The sequence below is a fragment of the Temnothorax americanus genome, unplaced genomic scaffold (assembly GCF_048541705.1).
Source record: "Temnothorax americanus isolate GAGA-0224 unplaced genomic scaffold, ASM4854170v1 Scaffold16, whole genome shotgun sequence".
NCBI lineage: Eukaryota > Metazoa > Arthropoda > Insecta > Hymenoptera > Formicidae > Temnothorax > Temnothorax americanus.
The window spans coordinates 2,142,831-2,170,219 of NW_027509297.1; the positions used below are offsets into that span (position 1 = coordinate 2,142,831).

The 27,389-nt window shown below is 33.5% G+C and overlaps 1 protein-coding gene across 9 annotated transcripts in view; it reads left to right on the forward strand.

Annotated features, from left to right (window-relative positions):
* Positions 1-27,389, forward strand: part of LOC143895503 (uncharacterized) — a 257,055-nt gene that overhangs the window by 196,241 nt on the left and 33,425 nt on the right. For 5 of the 9 annotated variants that reach the window (XR_013256344.1, XR_013256345.1, XR_013256343.1 and 2 more), the window contains exons 8-10: positions 7,010-7,178; positions 9,449-9,603; positions 23,209-23,319. Coding sequence is in view for 5 of the 9 variants with exons in the window: in XM_077402674.1 (XP_077258800.1) it covers positions 7,010-7,178; positions 9,449-9,603; positions 23,209-23,309 (425 nt within the window). In the remaining 4 variants the exon portion in view is untranslated. Of the gene's footprint in view, positions 1-7,009; positions 7,179-9,448; positions 9,738-23,208; positions 23,320-27,389 lie in introns of those variants that run through there. The other 4 variants (XM_077402671.1, XM_077402670.1, XM_077402673.1 and 1 more) reach the window with 1 other exon arrangement.

Below are 27,389 nucleotides of genomic sequence, written 5' to 3' on the forward strand. Positions count from 1 at the left end.
CTCGTTAGCGTCCCATATGAATTGAATGTCCAAGGATGAACAGGTAATACGTGTTTCACCACGATGAACGGAGTTTTAATCCATTATATCCCAAAATTAAACAAGACGACCAAGTAACAGAGAATAGTCGAAGAGTTTCGTGAGAGCATATAATATTCCGCATATATTGTGAATATCACGGATTAAGAGAGAGAGAATTACTAATATTTACGAAAAAATTAACGTGTTAATTATTATGAGGTTTTAATAAGCATCAAGTGTATTTCTTCCTTTATTTATTTTATTTATATAAATAAATGATAGAGCTAATTAATTAGTTAGCATTTGCTAATTTATATAGCTATATCCAAAAATCTTATTTATCTAAGTTAATGACAAAATAGGATTTGTCTCCTGTTGTTGACTTGAAGAGTGGAATCAGAAGACAAATCTAGTGATAGTTACTTTGCGCAACGTGAATCAGCTTTTGCGCAAGTTAGTTTTAGCGCGGAAATGTGATCTGTTTTTACAGCTGGCTAAATAAGCTGCGACTTCGAGCACGAAGTCCTGCGACGCGCGAAATGGCTCTTATTAAGGAGCACGCAAACAAAGAGCGAATAAAGAAAGCAAACATATTTCTTCTGAGCTTATTTATCGCGCAGGCAAAGAAATTTAGGGGTTGAAAAATCAACAAACGTTATCGGAAGTTATCGTAAATTACGTGGAAATTAATAACAAGAATCCATTAAGTTCCGTGTAACGTCACCATTGAATTTAAGAACATGTTTAATCTTTAATTGTTTTATGAATTATTATTGAATTTTTTAACAAATGGGAAAATGTATTTTTATGCTTAAAAACAATTATGTTTATAAAAACATAGAAGGTTTAGAATGTTTCATAAAAAGATAGTTTTTAACGAAATACTAATTCGGTTTTTTAACTTTATTAGTTTTAAATTTATTAGCTTTGAAATAATTTTTTAGTCTATTATTGATATTGTGAGAAAAGTATCACCAGAAGAAGAATTTCTTCTTGCAATTGAACAGACATAAAATTTAATCAAAATATACATATACATACAGAGCGAACACGGTCAAATAAGTATTCGCGTAACAATTGTGGCGTGCTATGTTTTAATACGAAGCGTATTTAAACGCTTAATTTCAAAGAGAACGAAGATATCGCGAACGAGAGACACTCAGAAAAACCAATCATCGTACTGTGGTATAAAAATAATTTTTCTCTTGTTGGGCGCTATTGGTTTTAACGATTGGAATATTTTTCATTCTTTATACATAGCATGATCAGTATCGAATTTGACTATATAACTTTGGCATATAAATGTATATTTTTATTTTAAATAATTTTGTCAAATATATTTTATATTTGAAAAATATGTGTTTGGATGCTATTATAAAACATTTATTTAAACATTTGAATTGCTTACGATAATTATAGAATTTATTATCATTGAAAATTCGAAGACTTTATTAAATTAAGTGCTCGGGAATATTACAAGTAATAATTGAAGTTTCTTCTTTGAATAATTTTAAGCCAATTTTGCTTAAACTAACGTTTGATTACTGAAATATTTAATATTGCACGTTTTAAAACTTTGTGAACAACAGAATTCTTTTTCTGTTAGAGAATAGGTATGCTTAAGAGATTGATGAAGGTTTTGTGAAATATTCTATAATATATCGGCGGATTTTCGATTTAATCCATAAAGTAAAATAATCAAAATACGCGTTTGTCAAATCTTATACTTTATGAAACTACATAGTTGACATAGCCGGAATATTTCTAAAATGAACGATCAATCGTAAAGAGACAGATACATCATGCGAGATATCCATCGATCATCGATATGATTAATATTAAAGTTGAACCAGTATTCATCTGACTCCATTTGTTATATCATGAAAGCCACGATGATATTTATGATGACACATGTCTTCGCATCAAGTGATTTATTAAATCGTTTATTGAAAGTTATTTTGTTTTTGCAAGAAAATCTTTTATAAGAGGATATTCTCTATCCTTTTTTTTATAATTACCCAAATTTTATAAATTACAAGATTTGTGCGGCAAACACTGCTTATCTTGCTTAAAAAAGATCACATCTTTATTTAAAAAATTTTTTGTTATTCTTTTTCCTCAATGTTTTATTTTTGCACTTTTTTTCTCTATTTTCTGATTTGTTTTAATTAAATATACTGTCAGTATAATTAAATGTTACAATATCTGAGATAAAATATAATGTAAACAATTTTGCTAATGGTGCACTGCTATAGAATTCACTACTCACTATGAAATTAATCTATAAATACATATTTGTTACAAAGAACATTGAAAGGACATGCAGAATGTATATTCTGCATTAATAATGTCAATAAATATTTATTTTTCATCTATCGATTTTCTATCGATTTTAATTTAATTAGAGGCTTGTGAGATATTTATGAATTATCTATATTTATATTTTGTTTGACACTTATCCCGTGTGATATGTATACATATTTAATTTATTAAGAATATTTCACAAGTTATTTTTTTATATAAAAAGTATAACTTGAATTTTTAGGAACTTTTTTAAACTTTTATATAAGAGATGGTAGAAAAAAGAGGAAGTACAGATGATAATCTCGTTGATCATCATTATTATTTAATCTATTATTGGCAATTGAAAATATTTTACGCTACATATAAGAAAAAGAAAATTAAAATAATTATTTAAAATCTTGTGTAACACGCGCGCGCGCGCGCGACATAGGTTTTATTACGTCTTTATAAGTTTTTAATTCAATTACTACTTGATTACAAAAATAATATCAAAAAATGCATTCCGACATTTTACTCGATAAACGTAATTAATTGTGTGAAAATTATTTAAACGCGGAAAAATAGATATAATAAGTTTTACTTGAAATAACCGGAAAATGTTGAACGACGCGCGGTATTTTATAATTTCCACTTTGTCTAACACATGAACACAGCGTGGAAAAGGAATTGTTCGAGTATACTTGTGCCAGGTGCACGATTAGTTCGGCAAAATTCGTTTCGTTTAATGGATCGGTACGGAATTAATTACGCTGAAGGCATAGATAAAGACTGACTATACCGGAATTATTTATGCCGCATAAGTATTTATTGGATGGTTTAACAAGAAATCCGCAATGCTTTAATATCCCGATCCTTCAATGATGCCATTCATATTTTTGCAGCTGCATCTAAAAAATAAAATTCTCGATTTTATTTGACTGAAATAGACGACATTCCGCAGGAAATATTTTTGCAGCTCTTGCGTTTCAATACACTCAATCAGATTGATGAGAGCACCGCACAAGCTCTTTGAGGCCTACTTTTAATTTTGTAATGGGTATTTAAATTTTTATTAAAAGTTATTGATCGACAGTTTTGTTATCAAATCGACTAACAAGTTTTGTTAATAAACAGACACTGGGATCTAAAAGGATTAAACTCTTCTGCCTGGTTCAAATAAACGCAAAAATATATGTAAAAGACATCTTAAGAAATGCTAAAAAATTATGACGTCTTTTTGACATCTTTTAGACTCCTCGCGACACAAAGTTTCGGATAAAGAGCAAACTTTAAGGTGCCGCGGCGGTGGCTGCACTTTCCCAAATGTCTCTTCTGGAATCGGCTTCATTCCCCCGGCCATGAGGGATTTTAATAAGCGGCGCGTAAACTCGTGGGAACGAAAAAGTGACGAAGTTCGAGCGCGGACAGTAGATCGAAGTCGCGCGGAATCGTGAAATCCAATTTAAATAATACTATCCTTCCAGCAACTTCGACTTTGGCGTTTTCCCCAGGGAGAGCAAGCGACCGATTGCCCACCTCTTCGCATTCGTCGCCCTTTTCCCCTCTAACTATTCGTCCCAAAGGAGCTTAAAAAATGATCCGCCAAAAGAAATTATACAGACGTGCGCGCAGTTCTTCTTTCGATATCTCTTTTTCTCCTTCCATATATATCTCTTTCTCTTTTTCCTTATCTCTGTCCCTCTCTTCCTTTGCCCACCCCCTCTCTTTCTCTCAATCTTTTTCTCCTTCAATTCCGTTTGGGACTGGATTAAATTCTCCATCGAATTCCGCAACGTCTGTTCTCATCGGAAAAGAAAATCCGCCCGAAAACGTTCGCGCGCGCGAGCGCGAGCCGAACTGTCGATATCCCGCAAAGCTTTTAACGCCGAGCAAGTTAGAAAATGTCAACGACCTCGGCCTGATATTACGTAATTACTTAAGCTTAAAAAAGGGAGCCGTGAGCGACCGCGAACCGGTAGTTTCAACGGCGAGTGAGAATGACAGCCGTCGTTCGCACGGAGATTATTTGCTAGACTGAATCCGGAGCACGGTATACGTGAACGTTAATCGACAACTCAAAAATTGAATCCGCGCATTAGATGCACGATCAAGATGCGATTACTATGGTCATTACGGATATCATCGTAAAGAGAACGCTCAACAGTCCGTAGGTGTTTTACGTTTGTCGAAAGTAGAGAAGAAAATTCTTCGCGAAATCTGTCCTTAATTTAGATCCGTCAAATTCATATTAAGCTTTTTATCAGTTTTTAATGATCGCATTTATACAATAAATTTTTTATCTGCAATATATTGTGATTATTTAGATGCGGAGTTTGGTTGATATAGCATGATGAATTGCCCGTCCCATCTATTTAAGTAATTTATTTGTGTATCTTTTATTATACGAAAACATTTATCATGTCGTCATATGATAGCACTGATATGACCGTTGAACGTGTTTTACGATGATACCTTTTTCCAAGATATCAGTTTGTTATTATTTCTAAGATTTTTCATTTAGATATTTATTATTTAAAAGCCTTAGGGTAGATTTAAATTTATAAATTGTATAATGAAAATAGTTATATTATACGTTAATTATCCAATTTATAAATATCTGTGTAATGAATACTTCTGAACTTTATATGCTTAGAAGAAATTTAATGACAGTATTATGCTCGGCATAAGATCCATCGCCAAAGTGCATCAGGTAGTTAAAGCACATTCCATCGAGTCCCTTTAACTCTCTCTCTCTCTCTCTCTCTCTCTCTCTCTCTCTCTCTCTCTCTCTTTCGAATTCTCGCTTTTACCGGCACAAAGGCACTCATGTATCGAGCTAGGTCTCCTGCTTGACAGCTTCATTTCACTCTAAGTGGTTTCGCCGTGTCGCATCCCCAGTATCGTGGACATTAATCAAGGGATTGCCTGAGTGTTTCAGCAAGTGCGTTGAAAGCATCCTACTGTAACTCGTACTTACGTAATCAATTGTATTAAGTTATCTTTATCTGATAAACGATTCATTCGTTTTATCATAAACTTTGGATTTTAAATTATTCGCGCCATTGATTCGTCCACATTTGTTTCATTATCGTTTTCTTTGTAATTTAATTGACATTGATGATGTGATATTAATATCGAAAATATCTATAAAATTAAAGATTCCTTGAATTAATTAAAGCAAGATATTCATTCTTAATAAAAGTACCGTAGTGTTATGTACTCATCAAAGCGTTCTCGTTCATTTAATTGAAGAAGAAAAAGCTCAATAGAACATTCTCGTTATTTTTTATTAAAGGTTATTAAAGTTATAAAGAATGATTGAAAATTTTTCTTTTAATATTTACTTGGATTCTTAGTCTGACTATCTCTGACAAATATTAAATAGTCAATTTTGAACATAAATTAAACGCAAATAAGAATTTCACGAGTAATTTATATGGTAAAGTAATTAGTTTACGTTTAGAGTTTTCCAACGTTCAATATAATTTTACATGTGAAAATATAAATCATATTAAGTGAATCATGACTGATTATGATAAACAATCAAGTAGATAGGAATCTTTTGTGCTTAACCCGTTGTGGTCACACCTCCTAAAAATAACGTAGTGGTCACACGGGGTCCAATGTTATATATACATGTAGGCAGAACAAAAGCGAAACATTCGGAGAAGGAACGAGAGAGAGAGAGAGAGAGAGAGAGGTATCATCAAATTTGCATAGCAGTCGACTTGAGAATCGTTTGTTGGACGGTTGTACTGAATTTCAACAACGGGCTCGCTTGCTATTCTTTTGAGACTCTATTTTCGCAAACGTGCCAATTCTACGCAAGCTACGGGAGAAAAGTCGAATCGGCACACGTTTTCGAGACGCGTTTACGCATCTGGTCACGAACAATCCGTTCCCAATTTCCTCGCACGAAAACTCGCGCGCGAGCGGACGTCCGGTGCATCGGAGAGAAAGCTTTTTGCCGACAGCTTTTATCGATATGGATGATGTAACCGCAGGTCGATACGTTTTGCTTTCGCGTTCGCCTAACTGAAGCGGAAGTAGATGTTATATGCTAGGTTATATGCCTCATATCCTTCTTCTTTCAGTAAATAATTTCCGGGTGAGAAGCATGGGTGGTTGCAATAAATTTTTCCCTTGCACTTTTTCACATTTGTCTTTTCGAACAAGCGTCTCGATATATGCGTTATGTTTCTATTGTAACTGTCCGATATTTTTTAGGTGCGTTTTGCATTTGCGTTACTATGTTTGAATAAAAATATATTCTCAAATCTTGCGTCCAAGTTATTCTCAAAATGTTGCTGACGAAAGCAATAATATTTTATTAGATTTAATAAAAATTATTGATATCAATATGATATAAATTTACATTATTTAATTATTATATAAAAGTTTTGTGTGTGTGCGTGTGTGTGTGTGTGTGTGTGTGTGCGCGCGTTTTTTATTTTTAATACAATTTATTCAAATCTGTGTGTGTGTGAATTATGCAAAATATTAACTAAAAAAAATACATATACGTATTTATTTACTATATGCAAAGATTGCTCATTAAAAAGCATGGCAGTCATATTTATTACGCAATAATTTTATGAGAATTTAAATTGAAATTTATTTAAATTATTGCTTATATATATATGCAAGCTCGAAAAAAATATGTGGCAATCAATGCTGACTGATCATGTTTTAAACTATGTCACAGCGCCAACTCTGACGATCAGCGATGATTCTGGACGTATAGTTTCCAAAGAAAGGCATCTGAAGGCAGGAAGTGTTCTCAGGCTCAGGTGTGAGGCAAGAGACGTGCTCGAGTCGCTCAACGAGTCCGTCGTTTGGACTAGAGGAGACGAGACACTTACAGAGGACATTAGGTAAGTGCTTGAAACAAACCATCGTTGCGTATTGCGACCGTTTGTCTTCCGATTTAGGATAGTTTCGATAGTTGCGATTGCTCCTTCTATAGATCGTATTATTTCAGAAAATAAGTTTTTCTTAGACTATCCAATAACGCATTTACCGTTGCGTCTCTTTAAAAACTTGTCTAAAACCCTGCTGTGCTTTCTATTCTCTATCTTTTCTATTATTTATACAATTATACAATATAAATAGCATTATATTTTTATAAACAGCATTTTATGGCCATACTTGTATTTCACATTTAGCACTAAATTCGTGAAGATTTTATGCGAAGACAGTCGTGATTTTTTTTTATCATAATATCAATTAAGAAACTAAAAAATTTGTGTTAGAAATCTCAGAAATGTATTAGAAAGGATTCGGTATTTTCTATATTGTTTGGTTTTAAATCTAAATCTATTCGATTTAATACAAAATATATTATTGGCAAAAAATAGAAATGAATATAATATCGTCGCAAATTTTTTTGTAATTAATTTAATGTGACATAAGACTTTGCGCAGTCTTACGAAGAAAGAAAGAAATGACGTCTTGTAACTATTCCCGAACAATTCTATTGCATGCAGTTCTAGCGTAAAGCAGATTTTTTATTAAATTCTCAAATCGTAACAAAGTTAGTATAGGTAAGCGCCTCGAGATTTGCTTGAAATTTACATTTTCAAAAGGGAAATTCCTGGTCCCATTATTTCTTCGATCTTCCACATTTTGCTTTTTGCTTTTTCTGAACGATAATTGAAATCTAAAATTTCTTCATTATTCTCCTATATGTATAAATTGAAATAAAAAATTGTGTTATACTTATTTTTGATTATAAATTTTGGAGTGCACAATTATTTATAAAAATTTTCCAAAATATCTACATTCGTATATAGATTATATATATGTGTGGATATAGATTCTTTTATTGACGCAATTTTGTAAAAAAAATATTGAAATATTATTTATTCGTATATACTAAAAATAATAATCTTCATAGATTTTCTGTTAGAAACTCGAAGCAATAAGGCGTTAAAATGCACGCTTGGAATATAGGCGAATATTCACGCTCGGCGCAAACACGATCGTACCCTATAGCTACTTTACAGTTCTACAATTTCTCCTCCACATAGAAACGAACATCTCTGTGTACTCTATAAACACTTCATATCGATAGCTCTCTGATACCAAATTTATGAAGAAAAGTATGAGATATATATGTCTCTGAACGATTTAGCGTTGCTGTAATAATGACATCAGCCTTGAAAAAAGATTTTATATGTAATTGTAAGTTCTTTTTTGCATGATATTTTCTTCAAACGAAATTTTAAGAACTCTTATTTATCTATTTTTACTTCTAAAATATATAAACATATATAAATTTTTAATTATTACGTTTATGAACTTGATGCGATAAAGATTAGATAAAAAAAATGTTAAGAAGCGTTTTTGTGTAATCAAATGCGCGATTAATATAAATACAAATTTCAATTTTAAAAAATTTTGATGCATGAAAAAAAATAAATATCTTCAAATCATATCGGATAACGAAGTTTTAGTTCCGCTCTATATTGGCTTTATCTGTGTCTATGAAGTATACTAAATTCAAATAATATATGCTCTCACGATAAATTCATTGCTCAGTCCCGAAACGAGTTTCTTAATTAAATCGGCGGGCAACGTCTGGTCGAAACCGACATGTAGCAGACTAAGAATCTCTCCTCCAACATCATTTTATGTTCACTCAACGAAATTATCTCTATTTCTCTTTTTCGTAGCTACTTAACGATAACGTATATATGCAAGGTATTCTATAAGTTCCTCGTAATTTTTTATTTTTGTAAATTTATATAAAGTTGATATTTTCTTAACAAAAATGTCAGGGTATAATAATTTATGAATAACAACGTTTGAGAATCTACGAATAGATATCAAAATTATATTGACGACATCTTGAAATTGACTTAAGAATTTTAATTAAGGCATTAGAGGAAAAGAAAATTTATTTTATTTATTTAATCTGTAAAGTTATTTTTTTTTAAGTTTTGTAATAAAATAGTATCAAATAAAATTTCTATGTTATCGACTTTAAGATTAAGAGTATAGACTTCAGATTGATTAAAAAATTCGTAGCCAAACGGACACAGGAACAGCCTGTATGTCTGTATTCCGTTCGTAGTACGAACGTGAATTGGACAGGAAAGAGAAACTCGCGGATAGAAACTCACGGCTCGATTTCGTTTTCCAGCGAGAACAGAACGACAGAGATCACGTCGGGCAAGGAGATCCTTGTGATCGTCAGTACTCTCATCGTGGAGAGAGCCAGTCCCAGGCACGCGGGGAACTACAGTTGCATGGTGCCCGGCAAAGCCAAGACCACCGTCGCGGTCCACGTTCTTAACGGTGAGTATGTCTTTTATACGTGCACACATATGCCGTCGTTGTGCCGTCGTTATACAACCTCTCCCTCTCCCTCGTCCCGCCGCCGGTCACGTCGGCCGTTACTTATCAAAGCCAGAGACGAAGTTCCCTCATAGCCGGGAGACTTCAGATCAGAATGCGCACTATGGATTAACAATTTTGAAACTTGAATTGTCATGACCGAACGACGATCCTCTTTCAGTCCGTTTCTGTGACTTTACCCGTTTAGCGGTTTCCGCTCCGCCAGAAGCGCGTAGAACCTTTCTACGTACAAAGCTGCATTTCTAAAGCTCAAACGAACGATTGCGTGAAGGTATGTCAAGTTTCAAGTTTCGGAAATCTCAAAGTTACCGAAATTGACTTTTAAGGGTGACTTTAACAGCGCGAAAAGGAGAGGATATATATTTATGTAAATTCTAAGTGTGCTCTTGGAATTTATTTGAAAAATTTTACAGCTCTATACTCACGAAGAGGCAATATACTTTTTGAGAAAATATTTTTATTATTAAAATTCTTGGAACATTATTGATTGACAGAATTTTTTAACACAGTCGAAGTGTAAAACGTTAAAATTTCGCTACCATCAAACATTGCAAACATATCAATGTTTATTATAATAATTGATGCGTTTTAAAAAGATCTTTCAAGTGTTTTTGTCTGTTTATAATATTGAAATGTGTATTTATAAAAATTGCATCTATTTCCCTAATATTTTAAAATTGAGAAATTATCTTCAATAACGCAATTGTTTTTAGACAAAAATAAATTTATTCTTTCCCATGTTTATTTTTTTTTCTCTCACAATTTACTGAAGCTTCGACAGACGAGACGAACAATTTTTTTTTCTTAAGTGCTTTGTTAGTGCTTTTTCTTGTTAAGTCTGCACGTGAACTTTTTACATGCATATCTTCGTTGCTTCGTGCTTTTCGCGCCATTTAACGAAGGCAGAGCAAGTTTCCGGCGCGTCGAGTCTGGTAGTTACTTATCAAACTTGAATGGACCTGCTCGTCGCGCAAAGAACGGCGGGAATACGAAACAAGGTATAAATCGTAGGAGATTTGCACGGTGATTACTCACGGTTGAGCCCCGCGGGCACGTTTTTCGCTCTCTGCTTCTGCTATTTCCGGATACAGCACGCGCTAACCGCGCGCGCGCGGGCTACGCGGTTACGACGAGCCGCCTTTCTCTTTCTGGCAATATAGAATGTTAATGTCGCTGTAGCTCTTCATTATATCGCACGATTCTCCGCCGGTATTTCCGAAAATTTGCGAGGACGCTTAATTTATTCCAGTTGACCGCATTTACGTGATAAGGAAATATTGTCCTACATTTTATCACGCGGCGCGCGCGCGCGCTCGGGGCTGTGCCACCAGAAAACAGCTTTTCCACGACTCTATACCATCCAGGAACGAATTCGACGAAATGGATGTCCCGAATACTTTGCGCTTTTTGAAAAATGTCTGATTTATCAGCGATCGGATATATCATGAAAAACTTTCCTCAGTTTTTGCTATTTAAATAACGAACGCGTCAATATGAAATAAGAACTACCGTAAAAAGACTTCTCTCAATTATTTCACGAGTAATATTTCTGAGCTTCTTAATTCACCAAATCTATTATCGCAAGGGCTATCGGAAATGAAAAACTCTCACTCTTTTGAAAGCTTGATAAAAATCTCAAAGAATAGGAAAAACCACTCGCACAGCTCTATGACGATGTGTCATAAAATAAACTATTAATTATAAATCTGGAAGCAATTTGCAATATGTAATGCGATTGAGATGTAAGGACGGCGAAGAAATCCCTTGTAGAGCGTACGCTTTTTCCGAGGCGAACATCAGTAAGATGGGAAACTCCTCTTTATCCTATAATGCGCTTAGCAGATGTACCGAAAACTCGGCGAGAAATTCGGAGGAGAGAAGAGGCCGTGTTCCTGCGCAACATTATCCATTCAACTATACTCGAGCGTAGCTCTCACACGACGTCCGGATCGTGCTCGATTCCATCAATTTCAAAGTGCCTAATCGCGCCACGATATACAGAAAAGATGAAAAATATATTTCTAGTTTATGACGTTAAAATTGTATGGAACTAAAATTTCTGCGAGACCCATTGGCGCTTGAATGAATCTATCGCGACAATATATACTGTCTTTCCTCCTTGAGTTTTAGGGAGTTTTATTTGAGAGATCTTGATTGCATAAAAAAAGACCCTGTGTGTGACATATATAAAATATGATTTCATAGAATAAATGCACATAATTGGATTCTCGTCAAAGTTGCGTTCCGAAAGAAAAGAGTGATACTCTTCTGAAGCTTTCAGTAGAGACAAAATCCAGTAATAGCACTTCGGAAATATGTATCTTATCTCGTCATACAAAAGAAGAAACGTCTTTTTACGGCTCGTTCTACGGTAAAAGATGGAAGGGCGTTGATCCCTAAAGCTTTTAGTCGTAATCGCCTAGAAAAACAGAAGCAGTGGAAACAAACAGCGGATCTTATAGTATTGATTAAATGTAATGTAGGTACGGTAAATATTTACAATAATAATGTTTACAACAAAAACGTTATTCTGTGAAAAAATGTTTTATTTATTGTAACATTTCAGACAAGGTATGATGCTTTTAATTGAAATGAAACTTGGAAATTTTATTTTCGAAATGTGTTTTTGTGCGCGTAATACAAGAAAATTTCATCGTGAAAAGCACTAAGAAGAATCGGAGAAGAATAAACAACTCACGAAACTTACAAATATGTTTGTGATAAAATAATGGTATTAAAAAATTGTTGTTTTTTATGATACATTGAAAACAAGAGACTTTACAGATGATTTGTAATTTTTAATACGTAATTGCCAAAATTAAAGCATAATGCGTCCATTTCAAATAAATTTGCAACGATATTCTATTTTATTAGATAAAACGAAGAAAAAAGACAATTGCTTCTGTAGCAAAAAATATATCAAAGGACAAAGAATAATCAATGTAAAATACAAGAAAATAAAATGAGAGAATGAGAGAATACGAGAAATATAATGCATCGAGAATATAATCGCATCCTCGAGTTTTTAGCAGGACGACTTGTGCGCTTGTGCCCTGCTGATGGAAACTCGATGCAATATTAAAGTCGTTGCGAGGAATCAGATCACGTATTTTTCCGTGAGAAACAGGGGAAACGGTTTCGTGTTTCGTTGACGGGATCAATGCACTTTTAGAAACGTTAAGCGAGGACAGTCGGAGCTCGGAAGGCGCCGTGTCCGTTTTTGATGTAGCTGACGATGGCACAAATCTTTTGATACTTCGACAATGCGCAGAATAACGTGCATTGTGCTCCTTTCTCGATGATCCATAACGAAACTCGGGCGTTTGCCAAGACGGCGGAGAAAAAAAAAGGACGGGTTTGCTCGTCCAACGAAGAGCGATGTTTTCTCACCGGGATATCTGTATTTTCGAGATGAACAGACGCCGATAAAGGAACGAGAGATAAGAGAGTAGATACGAAAGCACAGCGTCTGTTTTCTTTTTCTCGCGGACATAATACGCGCTGCTTTCAACGGCTCGCCTTCATTCCGGAAGCCACTTCTTCTCAAAAGTAAACTCAGCGCAAGGAAATCTTAATCTTTCGTGCGCCTGTCATAATCTCGAAAACGCACCTTTGATCTTCCTCAGCCGCGTCATCGCTTCATTCCTCGCGAGTGCATTCATTGCTGTCGCAACAGCGTCGCTTCAATTTCGCGAATTACGTACGTTTTCATTGAGATTAATTTCCCGAGACGGTTTTAATCAGTGAACACTAAATGGGGAAAATTGTAAGAAAAATCTCTTTTAACTCGGTAATTTATTATCATTTCACGTTTGTTGTGTGAAATTCGTGCTTCTCTTTAGATATACGTAATATCCGAGATAAAGATATCAAGAGTTGCGTATGAAAGAAAATGTAAACTTTGAGTTTTAGAAAACTTTGTGAAGCGCGGGAAATGTATATATATAGGAACTTGCAGTTTTTCGATTTTGATTCACGCGTTACCTAATAAATTCAGGTAGAAGACTCTCACGTCTCATGTAACATGGAATTTATCTTTCGTTTTCCACCAACACACATCGAGTGTATCGCAAAAGATATGAACGTATATATTTCGACGTTACTACCAGTCGCGTTAAATTTTTTTCTGCGATGCGACGGTCCGACAGCCACCGCGCGTGAATAACGGAAGCACAATAGCGTATAAGATTAAACAACGTCGTTTACCGCCGCACTAGGCGCAATCTTTATACAACGTCGCGTCGTCGTTCGCCGTTAGCAACCTCGTGTAGACGACGATGACATCGACTACGACGACGACGACGACCGGGATGTACGTTTCATGGAAATAGAAATGCCAGCAGCCTAATGTGACGGCGACATGGAAATGGGGCGAGTCGCGGGGACCGAGGGGGTTGCACCGGCGCGAACAGGGGGGCAGTGAATACACCTCGACGGGAAAGGAAATAAGGAGCGCGGCGTTATCGCGCGACCACTTTTTTCGTCCATTTGCGAGCTTTATTCCGGAGCGGCGGCAGCGACGGGCTCACGTTTGCTAAAGCGCGTCTAATGCTTCCTGACCCGAGGCTCACGTGCACGGATAAGAATGGCGTTAACCTCGGACGAGCATAATAAGGCACTCGCGCAAGACGGACGACTTTGCAGCACGGAGGGTGGCCGCGATAGAGAGCGTCGCGCCGCAATTTCGCCTCTGTGACGTTGGGCTTTTGCCCATGAGCTTCTCGCGCGACTAGATTTTAGCCTCTTTCAATACCGAGACTATATACGTATTCAGAAGGAAATTTAAATTTTTCATAAGTTTTTTCATATAATGGTATAAAGGTTTAAGTGAATTCTGAGGTGCTTGGATGGAAATCAGTCTCGATCGAAAAGAAGTTTATGAAATTGGGAATTTTAATACGTATATATTGTATATGATAATATCAAGTATTACATTTTTTCTGAAGAAAGCTTCATGTGTCCTCTTTTTTTAACCAAAAATTTAGCTTAGTTGTTTCATTTAGATTATAAAATTTTTCTATCTGTTAATAGTTATTCGGTTGTATGAATAATTAAATATAAGTCGAGTAATGACGTTACTCCTTATTAACACATGATATTTGATTCAAGAGCATAACTGATGCTTCTGTTTGTTTTATTTTTTCATGTTTAGAATTTTTTAAATAATGAAAAAGTATTTATTGTAAATTTGAGGGTAAAGTAATCATATTTCACATATCAATACTTCTCTATAGAAGGCTTTTTGTACATGGAAATAGCTTATTAATGCACAAGTCAATATCGTGGCGTATCTCGTGAAAATGAAGCTTTAAAGCGGTCATCTCGCTCGGGGCATTCATATAGGCGATTCACACATTGACCAAAGTACGAGATAAACGGTATTGTGACGCATTAGGAACAATGTCAGCCGCAGGGATTCCATGCTCCAGTATTGATCGAATTGAGTCTGCCAGTTCAATTGTCATTAATGTATTCGAGCCATTTGGCACGTGACTAAGATTATTAGCGAGTTAAATTCTCTATTGAATTCCGCGTCAGAAAAATGAGGATAGATAAAATGAGCAGATACCAGTTGCTTCGAGTATTTTATGAGCTATAGAATAAGTTATGAGAGACAAATCCTCACCTACTTATTATTATTAGATATTCAATTTTGAATATATTTATTTTGATCGTGCCTTCTAGATATATATTTACATTTTAATGTATTTAACATGCCTTTTTAGAAAAGAAATATTATGTAAAAAATTGAATTTAATTTGTGATTATAATTATTATATATATTATAACGCGCGCAAGTTTTTGTACAAATTTTCTTTCTTTTTTTTTTTTTAATTAATTTTTTCCATTTTATTTTAATTTTTATAAGTATATATATTATGATAATATATAAATAGTAAGATTATTTCTTAATAAATTTTTAAAGTAAATTTTTTAAGTTAAAAGTATATCAAATATAAACTTGAAATTATTATTTTATACGATGTTAGGATTTTGAACTCGATTGTTTTAAATATTTAACCAAAAAGTTATTTTTCGCTGTTTCGCAATGTTTGCATATAATATGAATAATATGAATAATGCGATAATAAAGTTGAATAAAGTACAAATTACATAATACATAATCGAGAAACTGTAATTATATAGAATGCATCGTGAACAATAACATCTATGGGAATTTAATTAAATTTTATAAATTATTTTATTGCAGCTTAATTAACTGAAACGTTGTCTTCTTGTTAAAGCTTGATTTTAACTAAACTATATTTTAATGATTTTACCTTTAGTCGATTGTCAAAGCGTAATTATGTTTAGTGAATCAGGAATTAGGCAATGTGTACAACGAATCGAATAAATTGTTGTGTGTATGTGCGTGTCTGTAAATAAATTCACTAACTAGAACCTTAATACGTAGTAAATGAGATTAGTTTTCGCTAATCTCATCTATTTGGTACATATATACAGAAAGTGATTTGAAAGATAATGAAATTTTACTTGTAATTCACAAATTTCGTTACTCGCTCTGTGTTTATATTGAAATTCTGCTTTTAATAAACCATAAATTTCACTACGCTCTTTGAAGGAACAAAGCAAGAAATGAGCCGCAAATTTATTACTATCACACTTATAATAAAGTTTATAAATTTTGAATGCGAAAATTATATCGCGTTACATTCCACAATGTGCTCCGAAATACAGGGAGATTTAAATATTATATTTTCGAAAATTATGAACAATCGACCTTTCATATCTGCAACAGATCTGTCACTACGATACCCACTACATTATATATAGATGTAAATTTGAAATCAATCAATGGAAGAGATTCTCGTTGGGACATTTACACAAATACCGGTAAGGAGACCGAGTCTTCGGTTGAAGGTCTGTGCTCGAGGGAATCTTATTTCACGAGCTGCTAAAGGCACACGACATTCTCTCGAACATTTCCGGAGACGTAGCTTTACATGAGAAATCGTTCCGTGGTAAGATACAGCCGTGCCCTGTGGCTCAGTGACGTAATCCGGTAATTTCTCTTTCGTGTCTGGTCTGGCTTGGGTAGCTCGAGACGAGCACGAGGGCAAAGGTTAGGCGGGACCAATTAAAATGCCACCCGTCCCCGAATGCCTCCGCCGCTAATCAACTCAGAACCGCGCAATGTTTAGGTCATTAAGGTACGCTCTCGGGGCCTGACATTCCAGCCGAATGTCCTTAAGCCAATTACAAGGAGCCTTCGTTCCATTCTGGCGTCTACCGAGACTTTAATTTCGCGGTCACGGTAGAACGCCGTCTTGATTAATTGATTCTGATCTAATTTTGGGAAAGATACGAATTTTATTAACTATTGTCCTTTTATTGCACATTTTTTTCAACGGATCGATATGTAAAAAGTCAATAATTCGCTGATTAAATTAAGGCTTGCATGCATTAATTTTTAATTAATTAAAAATGTTAAAATATTGTCTAATATTTAATCGTTGGATAATAATAAAGGACAAATAAGAACTTGCGATGCTTACCAGTGCATAGTTAATTAAGATTGTTCTAAAATTGATTGAAATAATTAATTTTATTGTTAACTACTGATTCTTTTTTGAACATTTAGATATAACAATCTAATCTCTGATTTGAGATTTTAATTATTTTCTAAGCACAAATCCTTCTCTTTCTTAACAGAAAATTTTTCTCTACATAAACATTTTAGGAATTTATTTGGAGGATAATTATACATAAAATCTCGAAATAGAGATTGTCACTTCTGAATGTCCAGGAAATGTCAATGATTTATTAATACACACATTTAGATTGATTTCTGGAAATAATATAATTAATTATGCATTGCTAACAACGTTTTAAGCTTTTATTAGCTCGTTATAATCAGATAATAATAATATTATAATAACGAATAATCAGATATCATAAAAGTCTTCACTATATCTAGTTCGGGGAAGTTAATATAAATATATAAATTTAATAATTGTTGCTATACTTATTTTGTTGCGTGTGTTAAAAGAAGTAATGTTAAGTCGTTGAAAAAAAAGAAGAGTAAAGAAGCTCTGAACGCAAAACTTCAATTTCTTTTCTTCAATTGTCCAAATAATCGTGAGAGACGTTTAAGAATTGATGTATTTCCTTGCTGTCAAAAGAGCGACGGCCGCTAAAATCGCCGAAGGCTAAGAATAACCCGAGCTTTGAGTAAGGTAAAGTAATAGAGACGAAGGTCCTTTCCGGAACGTGGCTCTCGTGGCAATTCGGTCCTTCTGTCATCGACTTCAGATTCCTACCACAGAGTCGTATTAGGAAGCAAGCGATACTAAATTCTAGTACGTGATCGTGGTGTCGCGCAGGGTCGGCCCGATATATTCGAAAAATATAACCCACATCGAGAAAGGCCGTTCCAACTTATAGCCTTCCGCCTTCGATTCGAACCCAATATGCGTGTGTGAGTGTATGTGTATGTGTGTGATCACCGTTTTCTTAACTTTATTAGTATTTCGTATACAGGATATTTCAAAACTTGCCCACTGCTCCTCTAAATTTTTAACGATAAATAATATAAATATATATCCACACACACACAAAAACTTTTTTTAAGAGACGCAAGTAAATAAAAGTAAAAAATAGTTAAATGTGTTATCATGGAAAACTGTTGTCTTTAATACTTTGCTCTCGAAAATTGATTTAGCAACGGTAAATAATGAAGAGATTGAATAACGAGGCAATAAATTGTAGTTGGATGTTTCCAGATTTATAATAATAGCGCGCTGCGAAGAACACAGCTGAAGGATATATATCGAAGCATATAGAGTTTCCCCTACTGATCTCAGACCTTTTCTATGACCTCATCATCAATTTCTTTCTGTTATCTTTACCAAGTATACGACCAGAAGTTGACATTAAGCACACTATGTGTCATCGCGATGACCGTCTTTTGTTTCACAAATTATGCATTAAAAGAAATTTCTGAAGGTTATCTTAAACAAAATGCTTAAGATCTGTCTTTCAGAAAACAAAACAGAAGTCGCAATTTTTTTATTGCTAATATTATATTGATTAAAAGCAGAAAACTTAATAATCTACCATGATGCGGGTCGAGTTACGAGAACAAGGTAGTTATTAAGAAGTTTGACTTTTTTTATGCTAACAAATTGATCATAGAATGAAAAAAATTAATCAAGAATTTTTTATTATAAAAGTATATGTTATATAGATAACACACAACATTCCTTTACATATTATTAATATAATTATAATAGGATATCTATTGTTTACGATTTTATACAATAAATACGAAGCACACATAAAACCTCGATTGATGTCTTTAATTATAGGATATATTTCGATACGGCTATCATTAATGAAGTTAATTTAAAAAACACACAATACAAAAACAGAAAACGTCGTGAATATTTTTTGGATACTCCGTGTTAAGACAAAGTGCTTAGTTCTCTCACACTTCCAGGCCTTTCAATTTCAAATCGAAAGATTAAATTTAAGGTCCTGGCTTGTGGTCAGCCGAGGGACAAGCGCCGGGAATTGGAATTCCTAACGCTGAACTATAGCGGGATAGGAAGTGGCCAATAGGAAGTTCTGCCTCTTCGCCACCGGAGGTTGGCGGACACCCTGCCGCATACAGGAAATGTATCCAACGGGCATGAATCGAAGTAGCAATGAGGAACGGAGCTGAACAACGGCGAACAGACCGGCGGCTGTGGCCTTTTGTCACGGATTGTTATAGCATATACCTATATTTTGTGACATGACGATATGTGTGTATGTGGAGTTACTTTGCCCTTACAGTGGAAATATCACTTACTCGAATAACATATCGAGACAATTTAAAAAGAAAAGTTATTATTGAGTAAATTATTGAATTATTTTTTTTTACATTTTTATTTCCGAGATGACGTTATTTTTTATACTGATAATAAATTCTGAAAAATATTCATCTTTGCAATGTCAATTTAAATCGATAAATATCATGTTTAGAGACGATTATTTTTTTACTTAAAGAATTCATATTTTATCTTTTCTATTATACTTTGAATACTTTAAAGCAGTTTTGTGCCTTTCACGACATAATCCATCGAATGATCCGCTCACTTACATCTTCTTAGCGCTTTATACTTAACCATAAAAGTATTGAGGTATCGAACGGCTAAAAGGCATCCTTTCAAGTACGTTATATATCTCGAAATTACTTTTAAGAAATGAAATCAAGTCGCGATGATTCTTGTTAAAAGCTGACCGACAATTCGTCGAAGCCTTTTTCCTACGCAAAGATTAAAAAATCGTCGATGAAATAAGAAAGGAAGGCAAGGAGGAGGCTCTCGATTGCGTGATCAAGCTTCGAAGCTTCTCGGTAATCATTAAACCGCCGAAGAACGTTCTCAACAAGGCCGACGTCTGCCATCGGCATCGGCACAAGTCTGACGTTTCATTGGTGCTCCCGTGGTATTTCATTGAAAAATGCTGGGTTCTCTCTCTCGGAGTGGCTGCCGGAACGAATGCCCGGATTAAGACAGATAAAGGAGATCTTAGAATCTCCGTGATTTTTTGCGAGCCAACCGGAAGAAAGATCTGCGGCGTGTAAAGAAAAAAAATCTTTGAAAGATGCGAAATGTGATGCGAAATTGTGCGAAATGAGATCGATAGATCGATACGAAGAAAAAGGGTGAAAACCAGAGTAATCGAAACGTAAAAGAAAGAGAGGCTGGAAATGAATAAAAAGATGAAAAAGAAGAAATGGTAAAGAAGTTGAAGGGATATTTGTGGAGAGGAGGGAGAAAAGGACTCGAGAGACTCGGTGAAGAATCGAAGAAGCAAGTGGGTAGGCGAAGGGACAGCGGTACTCAAAGACAGCGAAGAGGAAGGGCGGAGGGAAATGAAGAAGCTGTAAGTTGGTAGGCGGAGGGCGGTGATCGAGTGGGACGAATTGACAAATTCCACGGCGATCCTCTGGAACACGGCCAGGACCGCGATTTCTATCGGTGGGCATCCCGACAAGCAGAAAAGGAAGGACACGGGCCGGAAGGACGTTACGCCGATGCTCGGGACGATTCATATGATCGATAGCCAAGGGAATAATGCTTGGGGGAATTTTTGGCAACGAAAAGTATTCATCGGTATTATTTCTGTGGTATTTTTGACGCAGCTTCGGTGATTAAAGCACATCCCGACGATTTTCTCACGATTATACACCTTGTTGGGTGAAATAATAAACAATTTAAACCGAACGTTAAGACAATGAATTAGTTTCAGTTTTAATCTATATATAAGTAACAATTTTGTCGAGATATGCAGATTAATAAATAAGTGGATAGAAGATTGCAAGTGTAAATTAACAAATTAATAAAATATGTTAATGTTTTTAATAAAATAAAAAATTGAAGATTTTAACGAAAATTTCAAGAATATTTTGACTCAAAGAGAGACGATTTGAAAATAAAAACTATATAAATTATTCGACAAATTTATCGATTTCTATCATTCGAGAAAATTATCAGAACAAATAATCGGTTAAGATTTACGTCTGCCTACATTTGCTCGATATTTACGTACAATATATCGGATAAATTATATAAATAAACCCATTTATACTCAAACACACATTAATTATTCATAAATATTTTACCTCTTTTAATGATTTAATCAATAACATCGCATTCCATTGTTATGAAAACATATGTGGTGTGAATAACGGGAAAATACGTATGGAGGAAAAATCAAGAGTTTTTAATTTGCGGAAAGGTTGAAAGCTCGTAAAAATATTTTACCCGATTTTAAAGCGAGAACTTTTTTAATTGGAAAGCGAAGCGCAGTAGGGCGTCAGAATAATACCGACATGATAGAGAAGAAATAGTAGCGAGCCGCGTTCTCAAAACAAAGAAGCAATTTACCGGCGGTATCGTTGAATTAGGTTTCATCATTAATGCAAACGCAGCAAATGGAAAGGAATCTTAACAACGTATTTATTTTTAATTTCGGGACTGTGCCATATGTCGCGACATATTATGGTGAAAGGGGGAGTATGATATTGAGAACGTAATAAATTAAATATATGAGTTTATTTAAATCGATAAAATTTTTATTGCTGTAATTAAATTTGTTATTCATTATTATATAGATATGGAAAATTAACAGTTATTTAAAAGCGATGTAAACAAAATATAAAAGTGATCATACTACTTATTACATATACATATATTCAAATAATATAAATATAATTTTAAATTATCGATATTTTAAATAACCAATTTATTGAATACAATAATGGTATAAGATATAAGTCAATACGAATTGGTAAGCATAAAAATCTCTATATAATATAATGACATTATAAATATATTATTCATATAATACATTTTGCAGTATCTCTCTCTCTCTCCATGAACGGAAATAATTTTGGCCTTTATTTAAATTTTTTTCAACTAATAAGTATTGATTATTTATCATTAATGATCCGCGGTTATTTATATAGACCTTGATTAGGAATCAAAATTAATTCCATTCTTTAAGACGAACACTGCCAGTATTGTGTGCGTGCGCGCGTGCGCGCGCGCGCACCGATATTACTAGCTTGTTTCTCTCTTTTAGTTTAATATTAAATAAATTATTCAATAAAAAATATAATTATATTATAAGATTAAATTGCCAATTTTTTTTAGAAAGTCGTAATCGACGTAGGATATGAAGAATATCAATTTGGGAGTATTTTACTGAACGCGGAGACATTTTAATTTGATCTTGACCACAGATATCTAATATTCGTGTATGTAATTAAATGCAAGGACGCGAGGTATCGAAGCGTATGAGCATTGTAAGAGCCATTAATAAGAGCCGCCTAATTTCTCGAAAGCCCGGAGGCCTCAACCATTATCTGGGAAACGTAACTCGGTCGAAGAGCGATTAAACGGAGGCCACGAAAATACGTCAACCCGCAGCGGCTTGCATCTGACGGAAAACCTATAGACGGAACACAACCATTAATAAAATGACAAATGTGTTCTTGTGCGACGAGAAACGTGCGCAAGCACGCCCGTCGCACGGGCTTTCTGTGAAAATCGAATATTTTAACACCACGATTTTCGAGCCATTTAATTCGATCCGAGAAGCTTTCAGTGACTTCACAACGGCAAATGTTCTTGTTGTGACGCTAACATGATGATTATTCAACGGAAGAGCTAAAAAGGAAAACCAATTAATAATAATACAAAGATTATTTGATCTATGTTACAAGTAATACTGAAACTTTGCTATCACAATTTATAAAAAATTATCTTATTATATTTTCGTACATTTATTTATTTAAAAGTTGTATTTGAGAATTCTTTAATCATTGCACGTTAAAAAAATATCAATTTCTTTTATATGTACACAAAAGACTTAACTTCGTCTCTCAAAGATCACGGAAATTTAAACTTAATTGGTTTTTTTTCTTGGCTTTTCAATTATTGTGTCTGTCGCTGCGGATTACTTCTTCGTTTAGCCTTGTTTGATAAATTGAACAATAAGCTGAAGGATGTAATAACCCCGATGTAATTTCAGGTGAACTGCCAGCCGCTGTACACGACGGGAACGGAGTTTCGAGAGCGTTCCTTAATCTTTGGCTGGTTCACCTGACGATGAGCTATGTCTTCACCAGATGACAGTATTAAGGTAAGCGCGGGCTGCGATAAAATACAGAAAACTATAAAATTTTCACAGCACACCTCTTTTTTTGAAAAAAACTAGTAAATTGTATATTGTACTGTATCATTGGATAGGTTGCAGTTTTATATTACACGAAATGTATTTCAGGAAATAAGTGTATAAATAACTAAGGTTCTCGATAATGAAATTAACAAGTACAATAAGAAGTAAGCTACACGGTTGACGGTGCATAAGTCAACATTATAACAATCTTTAATTATTAATAAGGTACAAAATTCTAAATCGGATATTTCGGCTCTACTTAGAGCACGCTCACCGATGCAATAACAGTTAAATTAAAACAATTTTACTCCGGCGAGTAATAAAGCATGCATGATCTAAAAATAGTGTAAGTTTCCGTGAGGAAATCGAAGTAAATTTGATCACTGATCATAATTTGTAATATAATTAAAACAAAAATGATAGTCATAACTTGAATGACAAAGAGAAGTGAAGTCATTCACCTAGTCAGCTCAGAGAAGGCGAGAATGAACATTGAATCCACGGTAATAATAATAACATCGAAAAGTAATACAATTTATAAGCAGAGGCAGTTATTGCATCTGAGACAATGTGTTCAACGGACGGAAAAGGAGATCATGACTTATTAAGAATTAAAGATTGTTATAACGTTAACTTACGCACGATTAACCACGTTGTCTCAAAGCTCACTTATTGTACTTTACTTTCTCGATATCAAATATCAAAGGAGCAATTTATAGTTCATTACGTACAACGAGTGTCAAAATCCTTGAGCTTAACAGATTCTTTGACCATTTTAAAGGGTATCATTTACTTTGATTTTGGTAAAATTCAAATTTCAAAGTACATCAAAGTTACTAAGATGCGGTTGCAAGTTGATGCAACGTGTGCGCATAAGATTTGGCTTACGTTAGTTTAATAAGTTTGTTGATATTAGAGATTTATGATCCATTTTTTAATATAAATATCCGACATATTTTTCGATAGGTATTATTAAATTATTAGAATTAAGCGTTATTTTCTGTTCTCGCGTTTAAATGCTAACTGTGGAAAAGTAAAATTGAAATTTCAATAAAGGTAGGAAAAATGCAAAAACTTAACTTTTCTATTTCAAATTATCGAATGTTGCGCGCACGTGAGAGTGTGAACGACCTCGCAAGCTTTTGATGCTAAAAATGACCCTAGAGATTGTTAAATAATCGCGCTCCCGATAATCCGCCGCAGCGAGATTGGCATCAAAATTCGTTTGAAAGTAGCGCATAATACATAGCGCTGTATTGAAAATCGTCGTGATAAGCTTTTGCCATAAAATTACGATGCTGCGGTCGCCGTCAAGTTCCTCCGTAAGTTGCACAGTTTTCATAATTATTAACGCTTTAATATTATAAAACGCTTTAGGCAGTCGCTTATATAGGTTTGTCGATAATAACACCTTCTCTGAGAATCTTCGTCAGAAGGTTACAACCTTTATTCGAGTTTATCGCCCCTTTCTCCCGGCTACTTCTTTCGCATGCTGGACATATTCTTTGTGCCTCACGATGCAACCTGCTTTGTTTTTCCTCACCCTCACACTCTTGGTATTTTTTTTTCGTGTAACCGCCTAATCCGAGTTTCAGATGAGTTTTCAGGAAGCTCATCGACTTATAAGAAGCTCGTATCAAGCCAGTTTCTGGGTTAACGCAAAATATACATCCTTCTGCAAGAAGAGCAGAAGGATCACCGTGGCTTCCTAGCGATATCGAACCCCTTACGCGATAGAGAATCGACCGAACGTTATTTTGAATAACTTGAGAAACAGATTCTGTTTCAAAAAGATTCGGTTGAATGACGAAAGAGATAATTTTATCATTTGAGAGTTTTGAAGTTTATATAAAGATTTAAATATTCGAGGTGCAATATATGCATCGCTTTAATATTTGAGATTATCTTTATATACGACACAAGACTTGTGTCGTTTTATTTATACATCGCACAGTTTTCTATAAAGAAATTATACAATGATATAAATTATACAAGCAATACGAACGTGATATTTAAATATAACATTATCCTGATTATATCACATACCCAGTTTTTATATAAAATAAAATTAAACAGAAAAATTAATAATAAAGAAATTTAAATAAATTTATTTACTTTTCTATGTTATAGACATGTCTATTTTATAGCGTATTAATTAATATATATGTAATTGTATTTTGGTTTCTATTTGTTGTGTTTGATTACTTCTTCATTTCTAAAGTTTTTTGATTAATTATAAAATCTCAATTAAAGATCAACGACATTAATACTATATAAGTTCTTATACCAATGTTACTTTGAAGACATATTCTTTGATTAATATATTCGACCAATATATTAATGAAATTACTTAATGGGATTGCTAGAAGTTATTGAAAGTTAGAGTAATCGAATGTTTCATTGGTTTTTTCTCTTGCATCGTGCATCTCTAAGAACACGAGATACTAGCTAATGAAAAAGGGGAAAAATAGAGTAAATCGAACTCTGATAATGTTTTAGGAAAGTATCGTTAGAACAATGTAGCATTCTTCCAACTTAAATATTCGCATTTCAGCTTTCGATTAATTCCCAAGTAAAATGTTTTATGTCTTCAAAAAAGTATGTTTTGCTTCATATAATTTCAACAGGAAACATATAGGCTGTTTATTTCGAAAGTTATGTAAATTCAATTAGGAAAGTTGCTTTAAAATACGCCATTAATTTGTATTTTTGGGTCATTGTGAAATGTTTTGAAAGCGGACTTTAACCAAGATGTTAAAATAAACAGGTCAGATATAATGATCCACTTGAATGAAATTTGCACGCGCGAAAATTTACATTTTGATGAGTAATTCTAATTTTCCATCTATTTTATCACGTATAAGAACTCTGGATTGTATTAATGTGAAAATTTATAATTTAAACTGACATTTATTATTGATGATTTTACCTCTTGTGTCAAACAATTTCCAAATTAAATTCCAGACTGAAGTGTCCACTCGTCATATTATCTGTCTCGCAATTATTTTCACCTCTATTCCAATTCAATTATAAAGAACCAAGAAGTTATTTATTTAATTTATTGCGTTAAGAGAAATAATCTAACGTATCAATTCTAATCTACTCCAATATTAATGTTATAAATTATTATTAAATAAGATTTGTATATGTAATTTTTGTGTTGAAGTTTTTTCGTAGAAATAATATATAACTGCTTTTCACAAAATTAAATTTTTAAAAATTTATATATAATTATTATAAATAATAAATGCTACATCTACTCCATGAAAATATTATGGGAATATTTTCTACCTACTATGTTTGTTTATTTATTTCTTTATTATTGTTAAATAAATTTTAAATATCCAGTAGGCGTTTCACTAATATGTTGTGTAATTGTTGTATCAGAATTTTCCGAGAATATATCAAGTAATCATGTAATTAGTAAAGTAATGTTTTAGTTATTATATCGTTATATTATTTCGATTTCGATTATGTTTTTTTCCTGCGCATGCATAAAAAGAAGAGAAAGAAATTAAGCTAACATAAAGTAGTTTTAAATTATTTTAACTTGCATATAAATTACTTTATTTATTAATTACCATTACTCAAAATGCCTATTTAAATATAATTAAATTTATATAACTAGATTAGATTTTTTGGTGTCTAGATTAATAAAGTAATATAAAAATAATACAAGACATAATAATATATTCTTAATAAACTACTTTAACAAACAATTTTATTTAACAGACAAAGCCATTAGATTTTAAATCTAAAAAACTTTAAAATACTTTAAATTAATAGATTGATCAATTAATAAATATATTTGTATTAATATACATATAGGTAATCAGAGCATGTAAATTTTCTTGAAAGACATTCTACTCAAATAACTCAAAAGTATATATTATAACTCTTGATTCTATTTAAGACAAAAGTCGATCTAAGCAAACTGAAACTGAGATGTCGATCTTTGACTTCGCATCTTAAATTGTACACACAACCAACCAATTGTTTCAGGAAAAGTTTATTTACAACTCTCTTTATTGCAA